The 10,082-nt window shown below is 39.7% G+C and overlaps 1 protein-coding gene and 1 long non-coding RNA gene across 9 annotated transcripts in view; both read right to left on the reverse strand.

The window, feature by feature from the left end:
• Positions 1 to 2,704: 2,704 nt before the first annotated feature.
• ITGA6 (integrin subunit alpha 6) overlaps positions 2,705 to 10,082 on the reverse strand; it is a 66,269-nt gene continuing 58,891 nt past the window's right edge. For 5 of the 8 annotated variants that reach the window (XM_036421373.2, XM_036421372.2, XM_036421376.2 and 2 more), the window contains 2 exons: positions 9,888 to 10,013; positions 2,705 to 4,911 (listed from right to left, as the gene is read on the reverse strand). In XM_036421373.2, coding sequence (XP_036277266.1) covers positions 4,750 to 4,911; positions 9,888 to 10,013 — 288 coding nt within the window. In that variant the 3' untranslated portion in view covers positions 2,705 to 4,749. Of the gene's footprint in view, positions 4,912 to 7,535; positions 7,666 to 9,887; positions 10,014 to 10,082 lie in introns of all 8 variants that reach the window. The other 3 variants (XM_045575745.1, XM_045575744.1, XM_036421377.2) reach the window with 1 other exon arrangement.
• LOC118709364 lies at positions 7,990 to 9,242 on the reverse strand. The gene is made up of 2 exons (XR_004984922.1): positions 8,451 to 9,242; positions 7,990 to 8,229 (listed from the first exon to the last, which is right to left on the reverse strand). It is a non-coding gene; the product is annotated as an uncharacterized LOC118709364 (long non-coding RNA).

Below are 10,082 nucleotides of genomic sequence, written 5' to 3' on the forward strand. Positions count from 1 at the left end.
AAAAAATGAACAAACAAAACAAAAACAAACTCATACAGAGAACAAACTGATGATTGCCAGATAAGAGGAGGGTTGGATGAAAAAAATGGAAGTATAAAGAAATATAAACTGGCAGTTACAAAATAGTCACAAAGATGTAAAGTACAGTTCAGAGAACTATGTATGGAGTCAGGTGGACATTGGAGGGAAAATGTCTGATCCATGTCTATCTCCATCTCACAATGACAGGATCTTCACAGAAAACTCCTGTCTACTGGTTATTGAGAAGTTAAATATTAATATTTATCTGCTGGGCCATGAGAAAATGAGAGCAGCATTCAGATTTTCTGTGTATGTTTTAGAACAGTGTGTGAGAAGTTTTATCCGACTTCCAACAGGTCTGTCTCTGCCCATTTCAGTGACCCTGGCACAGGCAGGCTGGCTGAGGAATGGCTCCAGGGCAAGGGCTAAGAGAAGACTGAGGCATTTAAACTTTGCTGCGAAAATTGCATTTGACTCCTTCACTCCAGTGTAATCAACCATTACCTGGTTAGCTTGCCCTTTGTGGGCACCTGCCCACCCCTGCACTGCGCTGGACCAGTTTTCTTACTCAGATTTGTTTACAATTCACTTATCCTTCATGAGAGGATGTATCCTTGAATTCCCTTTATAACTTTCCTCCTAGATGGGTCTGTTGGCAACACCTCTGCAGACTGGCTCCAGCCACTAGTACACACCACTCCCACCCACTCCCACATATCCTAACAGCTGAATAGGATGCCTTTCTGAGTCAGCAAAACCTGTGTTTTCTTTTTAGGAACAAGAAATACTCACTTGCCCTTTAACCATAATCAGTAACTCCCAGGAGAACAGATGCCTACTGGCTTCTTTGCAATAGCCACTCCTTTGAAATCATTCTCAAGTTCACTTTCTTCATCTCACTGAGCCTTGCCTTCCCCTCAGTTGGATCCTCTCTTTGATTCCAGGAACGGCCTTTAATCACTTACTTTATGCTACAAGCTGATCAAGTAACTCCTCCACATTCAGTTTTCTCAGCCCCGAGGACGTACATGTGGCACCCGGCCACCTACAGCATTTCCTTCTTTTCCTCCCTTAAAACAAAACAACCCAACAACTCTAGTATCTTCCCACGTTGTCTTTTTGTGGGTTGTGTACCAGAGATCAGTTTCTCATTAAGATGTTTTCATTTAGGATAGAATTTTCCATCTTATGCTTACTTCCCAAGTCTGGACAATTAAAAGCATTCCCCATCTACCTCTACCCTACATTCTAGAATATTCTCAACCACAAGGACACAACATACTAGTAAGCCATGACTGTGCATGACTCGTATATGAGATGATAACAAGTGCTCTGCACCCAGCAAAGTGTCAGTGTTGGTTAGCCCCATACTAATAATACCATTACCATGACTAGGCATTCCTGTATGCTCCCATCCAATAGCAAGAAAGAGGTGAAGTCACAGGAACCACATACAGCACTGCCATGACCTCCATCCCAGGTCACTCATGCCAGAGCCATAGCCAGACCACAGTATGGACATCCTTAATGGTTATGGTGATTACACATAATTTCAGAGATTTAATTTGGATATATCCATGGGACTGTGGCTAAAAAAAAGGTTCACAGCTTCTGGCCCTTCATTAAAAAGCACAAATCACACATTTCTTTGGGTGGTAACACCTGTTTGATCTTCAAAGAATTAAGAAGGCTAAAATTTAACATATAATACTAAGTCTAATGGGAAACTATTACCTAATATCCTGGACAGATAACACATTTTAGATTGGAAATGTGTTCAGGATAGGTAGGGCATGCTGTATCGTCTGGGCACTATAACATGCTTTATTTATTAATTTTTTTTTAGTGATTTTTAAATTGTATAAATCAGCATTGTTTTCAGGCTCCTTTAAAAAATGTAATTGATTTTAGAGAGAGGAAGGGAGAGGGAGAGAAACATGGATGTGAGAGCATTCCACGCACACCCCCTATCAGGGACCGAGCCTGCAGCCCATGCATGGATCAGACCCACCACTTGGGCATGTGCCCTGAGTGAGAATCAAACTGGCAACCTTGCAGTGCACAGGATGATGCCCAAACAACTGGGCCACACCAGCCACCGCCCAGGGCTATATGCTTTATTTTCATTTATTAAATTGTGATATCCCAGATAGAGAAGTTTCATAAAACCACTTCAATCTAAATAAATTCCTTTGGTAAGTTTTTTGTTTTGTTTTTTCTTTTTTTCTGACCATTCAATTCTGCTATTATAAGTCCTTGGTGGTCAATTTAATGATACATGTCACAGCTGGACTGCTCTCACATCCAAAATGTGTTGTAAGAGAGCAACTTAGCCATAAAAACGCTGATTTTTCATGCTATGGCATCATTGCTAAATAATACCCTTTCCTTTACAGGCATAACCTTTGAAGCAGATGAGTCAATGCAAACAGACATCTCCCAACGTGCAGATGTCTTGAATAAGCCATCTTTAACATCATTTTCTTTTGAGTATCCACTGAACAGTGAAGCCAAGGCGGGGGACACACGATTATCTTTTGCTGATCTGAGATTATATGAGACACTCAGAATAAATAAAAACATCAGAAACTTCAGTTTGGCTTAAATGAAATAAAGAAAAACAATTCAGGGTACTTATACTTACAGTTTGTTCACATATACAATGCTATGTTACTAAGCAATGAACACTTTCATAAAAAAATTTATTTCACACTTTTATACAAATATCCACAGGTATTTTCTAATCATGAAATAACTTTACAATGCTGGTTAGTATAAAAATGTATCAAATGCGAATAGACCAGTGTCTTGACTTGAGATGACAGTTTTCGCAACTATAATCGTAAAGACCACTAACTACATTCTTGTTTCTTTGTTACTGAGTCACCCTTGCACCCAGCTCCCCACCCCTTTCCAAGGACATTCGTCTTTATAACAAGGGCCTATAAACGCGTCCAAAACGTCAGCTTCTGAGCAACCTGTGAAGCCAGTGCATTGGGTTCCAAGTTATCTAAGCAAGAAACTGAGATTTTAAACACTGTTATGACCTGTTCTCAAGAAATTTTTGTAAACAAAATATCATTTGGAAAACAGTATTTGTGAATGAAATTTCTAAAGTACAATTAGAGTAATGTTCTTAGTATCTTAAGGGTATAAGATTTCCAAAAAGAAAAGGAAATTAAAACTCCAAAGCAACAATGGTACATAGCTGTATTTTGTTTTAAAAGAACGAGACACAGCTTACACTACATCCAAAGAAATTAGCACCAGGTTTGCTGTTGCTCTCCATATAACTTAACATTTTGAAGCACAGTCATTTTTTTAAAATCTGGCTTTCATATCCATTCAATCTCTATTGAATGTATAGAATAATATCTTTCTCTCCTCCTCCACTTTTACAATTAAACAACAAGATAAAGTTCTTGTTAGAGTAGTCTTAAAGGAATTTGGGGAATATAGATAGGAAAGGAAACACAGAAAAAAAAAAACAAAAACACAGAACACTGACTCACATGATGTGATTCCAACAATATTTAAGACATAAAAGCCATGATGTTCTAATCTGACTTTTGGTATCGAGTATTCAGTAGTCTTCCACTGGATCGGATTGGATCCACCATAGGCACTCACCATTTCTTTCAAGTCCTATCTATACAGCAGTGAAAGGTCAAGAAACAAACCCCATATTTCCAAGAGTTCCTGAAAGTTATAGCATAAAATTCAAAATTGTCACACAGAGCTCCAAACTCAAAAATATCCATTGTCTGTTCAGAATTAAACTTCTAACTGTTAATCCCATTTCTTAAACAAACCTTTTGGGTTTGGAAGGAGGGGGTGAAGATAAGGGTTGTCACGAAGGAAGATGTTTTAAATAACTTATCCGTAAATTATAACAATCTCTGGTACATTTATAAAGCACTATTTTCTTTTTGCAGTAAATACTTTAGATCAAACCAATGACCCATATGTTCTAATTCTGATTGCTTACTCCACCCTGAAGGACAAACTGGAGAATCTTTGGCCTGTTAGTCAATAACAAAATGGTTTGTAAAAAAGGAAAAAAAATAAATACCATATACAAATAAGGATAACTAGCATTCAAGTCGGTTGCACCTGTGTGTTTTTAGTGAAAAGGGAGAAGGAAACCTGGACGCCTTTGGTGTGAACAGGGATTCACACGCCTCGGAAATGGAAAAAGATGGCAGGATGGCGACATCACCTTCTATTGCACATTTAATTTAAGATAGCACTTTAGATGGACACGCAGCTACCCCCACGGCACTGTCTTGTGATGGGGGACCGTCAACTTGCAGGTCCTCCAGTCCTACTGGGAAGAATGCTTGCGGAGGCAGCTCCGACCGTCACTCTGCTGACATGGTGACCACGTGTGCCTTCTTCCAGTGACACTAGCGGGAGGATGTCAGATGAGCGCATCTGGGCGGGGCCTTCCCCGGCACTTGTGAGTCGGCCACACCAAAAATAAAGGCAACCCAGAGAGTTAAATTAAGGCAGTTAACGAAAAATTCATGCCAACAGTCTGACATCTGGGCTCTGCAAAGCAGGAGCCGTAGGCTACGTAACAATGCCCACACAGCAGTTGAAACTGTCGGTTCGTACTATGGTGCAGTCTGTCTGAACTCAATAGTCAGGTGCCAGGCTTCTAAACCGTTTGAATTTCTGCATCGGGGACTGAAACAGCAGTTGGGGATGGGGACACTCCTCCGGCCCCTAGGAGTAGCTTTCGTTTTCATTCCAACTTGTGATCCACTGCTTTTTCTCCGGGTGATCGTTGTACTTTTCATCTTTGATCTCTCGCTCTTCTTTCGGGATCTTGACAGCTTGGTATCGGGGAATGCTTTCATCGTACCTAGAGCGTTTGAAGAATCCACACTGCAGAAGAGGGAGAGATAAACAGAAGCACACTTAGTAATCCCGAGGAAAGCAAGTGCCCTAGCTGGGAATATCTAAGCTTTCTGTTCAGATAGGGCCTACCTCTGGACTAAGGAAAAAAGACATGGTTTTCTTTTCAGAAATAACTAATAGGGTGAAGATCTTAGCAGCCAGTGGGGATACATGGAAGAGAAAAATAGCTATAAAACTGCAAGAAGAGCCCCCTTTTCCTTACTGTCTTTATATTTAGAAACAAGGTAAGCTATGTCCTTACTGACATTTAAGTTTATGAAACAGTGCTTCCATTTTTTAGAATCCCAATACTATCTGTAAAAGAGCTCACTTATAGATTAGAGAAACATCATTTTGAAGAACTATTTTTTTAGAGGCCAGAAGCCAAAGGTTATCTCATGCCCCTCTTCCACTAACGAAATGAAACTCAGGTCACAGATAATGTAGTTTACAAGTTACACCAGGACATGTGAGTGTTCACATGGGTCCTTGTAAGAGTCTTCTCTCCTCCGAGGCTCCGGGACGCATCCCCAGCTGGAAGGAGAACCACACAGCCTGGGCATGGTGCTGTGCTCCCAAGTGAAGCCGTTTCATTAACAAATCGGGGACTAACTCTGTCCTGCAATAAAATCAACCAGGTACTAACAGAGAGCTTCAGGAAAGTATCACCAGACTGAATTTCAGAGCGCTGCCTAATTTTTCTTTTTTAATGAATGTATATTTTATTAATTTAAAAAATATTCCATATGATTCCAAGTAGATTTTTATTGAGAACATATCTAGATATTTAAAAATCAAATTGGCCAGGACCGGTTTGGCTCAGTGGATAGAGCGTCGGCCTGCGGACTGAAAGGTCCCGGGTTCGATTCGGGGCAAGGGCATGTACCTTGGTTGCGGGCACATCCCCAGTAGGGGGTGTGCAAGAGGCAGCTGATCGATGATTCTCTTTCATCGATGTTTCTAACTCTCTATCCGTCTCTCTTCCACTCTGTGAAAAATCAATAAAATATATTTTTTAAAACTAAAATAAAAAATAAAATAAAATAAAAATCAAATTGAATATTTTAAATGAATAAAATATATATGCCTTTTTTATTTTATTTTTTTAAAAAAAGGATGTTTTCAATTTAAAAAGTGCAGATAATAGCCGAAACCGGTTTGGCTCAGTGGATAGAGCATCGGCCTACGGACCAAAAGGTTCCAGGTTCGATTCCGGTCGAGGGCATGTACCTTGGTTTCGGGCACATCCCCAGTAGGGGGTGTGCAAGAGGCAGCTGATCGATGATTCTCTCTCATTGATGTTTCTGACTCTCTCTATCCCTCTCTCTTCCTTTCTGTAAAAAATCAATAAAATATATATTTTTAAAAAAGTGCAGATAATAGGATGAGGAAGATACTTGGAATGATTGATTAAGTTGTTTATTACATGAACCCAACAGGAACAGAATGTTAATACTGAATTAATTTATAAGAATGTCATGGGGCAAAATAAAATTACAACTATGGTTATCACTGAATAAACAGGAAAAATGGGCAAGAAGCTTTGTTCTAAAGCCATTTCAACATGGACTACTTTCATTACTCTGTTCAAAAAAGCCAAAAGATCTACCCATTACAAAATGTGCTCTTGCCCCACTTAAACAAAGAAGGAAATTGAGGGTGATAGGCGACAATTAAATGGAGATGTTGGGATTCACATGGAAAGGGGCTGTCGGAGTAATTCTATCCTCTCACGCCCACAGAAATGGAAAAAGGAATCATGACCAATTCCTGTTTCCATAGGTTTACAAATAAGACATGAACTTAAAATCAATTGAGACCCAAAGTGGAATCGAATCCCAAGAATAGGAAACAAGGTCAAAGTCCATTGAAATAAAAACTGTCCAGAGCATTTTTATACTAAATTTTGGATATTGAAGGTAACACTTTGGTAAAGAGCTGCCTTCTGAAACTGGCCATAATGTCTACCATGCCAATAGTCACAGTTCGTTGCAATGGTCTTTGACCTGGGGTAGGTATGCGGGAAAGGAAGGTGCATGCTTAGCTAGCACAGAACAATTTCCGAGCAACGATCAACGCATTCCAAACCTGCCCCCATCTTTCCAGCAAGGAGATGCAAAGGATGACAGTGAGAAAGCCCTCTCAACCCAGAGAAACACTGTGTTTCCAACATGCAAAAAGGTTAATTAGGCAGTCAACACAAGCGTCCATCTGTAGGAAATTCCGAAATGGACAAGAAACCGGGAATGGTTTCTCATGCGCCTTTGAAATCCCATGGGATGCTGCATACTAAGTTAACACCATGTGGCAAACCGGGCCACTGAGCCTCCTTTTGTGTGCGTATAGATTTCCGTCTCCTCATCGCTACGGGTGATGGTTAACCACAGCACAAAGTAACTCACCTGCAACGAATGGCTCTGTGCTTTTCAAACAAAACAAACAAAACAGCTCTCAAGTGACATAAATAAAACAATTCCAAGCGGGGCAAGCCAGTGTGGACATTTGGAAACATCTGTTAATGGGACACAGACAGCAAGCTGTTGCTCTTAAAGTTAGCCACCACAACCACAGCAGGTCCCACAGCTAGCAATTAAAAAACGTGGATCAATTACCAATTACAGAAGTAGGTCACTACTATGCATCAGAAGTGAGCCTTTCTTTATCAGACGGCTGAGCATGGATCTCAGCCTTGTGATATGTGGCATCATAATGATCTTTCTTATTTCTCTTGAAGAAACCACACTATAAGGAAGCAAGGTATTTAGTCAGTTTCACAGGTGAACTAAACAAAAGAAAAATCTCAGACTGTAGCCTGATTTCTATTCACAGCTCGTTTACAAAGGGACCCCGAAGGCATCAACCGGAAGTGAACAGTCACTGCAGCATGTTCCTTTCAGGCAGCAATCAACCCAGCTCTCCTCCCATGGGTCTCTGGTCAGACATTTACTTGGATGGCTTTAGTCAGCTAATCAACTTTTCTATTTGTAACAGAAATCAGGAAGACAAAAACCACTCTAAAAGGGAAAATACATGCATATCTGATTATATGTTTGGGTGTGTTTTTTCTCTTACAGAAAAATATGGACCATAAAATAGGTAGGTAGCACAAATACAAATAAAACAGAGAAACACTGTATTTTTCTGCTTTTCACAGTAAAAATGCCATCATTTTGAGGCCTTTGAATTTGTGGGGTGAATCAGAATATAAATTCAACTAAACCATCATGAAAGAATGATGACGGTCGGTTTCCCAAACTCTGGGCCACTGTGTAAGGTTAGGTACTCCAAATGAGCATTAAAATATAACTCCAGCCGAAACCGGTTTGGCTCAGTGGCAGAGCGTCGGTCTGCGGACTGAAAGGTCCCAGGTTCTATTCCGGTCAAGGGCATGTACGTTGGTTGCGAGCACATCGCTGGTAGGGGGTGTGCAAGAGGCAGCTGGTCGATGTTTCTCTCTCATCGACATTTCTGGTTTTCTATCTCTCTCCCTTTCTCTCTGTAAAAAATCAAATAAAATAAAATACAACTCCACTTTCTACTATAATTTCCTCCATTCAACAATGTGAATTTTATCTATTTACTTTAATCTAGGTCATAAGGCCATGGACCTGCCCTCAGAAATATAACTTGGTCGAATAAATCTCTGCCCTCCCAAAAAATTCTGCTTCCAAGTCTGGCAACTCATGAAGGTAAAACTCCAGATCTGCTTTGTACAAAAGGGTAGCTACCAACTGACTACACATTATTACTCAGATTTAAATTAAATTAAATTTAAAAGTCAATACCGCCCACTGCACTAGCAATATTTTAAGAGCTCAACAGCCACTTGTGACTAGTGACTGCCATATTGGATAGTGCAGCCTCAGAATATGTCCACTGTTACAGAAAGTTTTACTGGACAGTGCCAATTTAGACTATGGATCCTGATATTTATGTGTGCCTCTCAATTTAATACCCAGTGAATACTCCTAGCAAACTTAGGGAACCCCAGTCCTATCTCCAACTTGGCAATCTATATAATATCCATGAACATGAGCATATTAATTTGCAAAATAAAGGCGACTGGACCAGCCCAGAGGACTTTTCTCTCTTACCTCCAAAAAGAATCCTATGTGGAACCCCAATATTTAAAGTAGATACAATTCGGGGGGGATGATGGTTTTAGCCTCACCTACTTAGTCATGGCACCTATGTGGATGTGCAAAATCCAACTTAAAGGACACTGAACTCAAATCCTTTCTGGCCCTAAAATTTTGTGACTTTAACACATGAAAACAGTTCAATTTCAAAAAGAAGAGTATGTAAAGTTATAAAAATGATATTTCGAATTCACTTGTAAGTTAGAATACTTTAGAATTTACAAAAACAAAACAAAACAATGAGATCTCTAATCTAACTCATTTAGATTGGGTTAGATTGCTAAGGCAACCCTTCAACCAAGGAGGTGAAATGATTTGCCCAAAATTATACAGTTTGGATTTCTCAACTCTCAGCCCATTGCTCAGTGGTTGAGTGTCGACTTATGAACCAGGAAGTTTTGGTTTGATTCCCAGTCAGAGCACAGGCCTGGGATGCAGGTTCAAGCACAGGTGGGGCATGTAGGAGAAAGCTGATCAATGATTCTCTCTCATTGATGTTTCTATCTCTCTCCCTCTTCCTTTCTGAAATCAATAAGAATATATTAAAATAAACATGCTAACTTATATGTGAAAAAACACCAAAAATTATATCTCTAAGAAACTTCTTTAAACACAAAGTATTAGATAGATGTGCAAGTATCTATTGGTAAAATTTCAAGTTTGCTGTTAAAGTTTCATAATAAAATGTTGGGAAGGGAAGAGGAATTAATGAGAAAAAATTTTATATATATATATATATTCACACACACTATCAGTATGAATTAACTTTTAAAAACATGAAATAAAGTTTATAATCACAAAATTCAAATGCCAGGTATCACTTACCTTCCATAGTAAAAGAACTAATAGAGCAAGCATCAAAATCCCAGCAAGAATGGCCACAAGGATGATCCACCAAGGAACCCCTGAGTGCTGAGCTGCCGTCTTGGAGGGAAACACAGTCACACGAACCTATGGCCACAAGAGAACAACACAATTACAAAACAGGAAGACAGTCGACACCAGGAATTTGTCTGGACA

The sequence above is a fragment of the Pipistrellus kuhlii genome, unplaced genomic scaffold (genome assembly GCF_014108245.1).
Source record: "Pipistrellus kuhlii isolate mPipKuh1 unplaced genomic scaffold, mPipKuh1.p scaffold_m20_p_7, whole genome shotgun sequence".
Lineage (NCBI taxonomy): Eukaryota > Metazoa > Chordata > Mammalia > Chiroptera > Vespertilionidae > Pipistrellus > Pipistrellus kuhlii.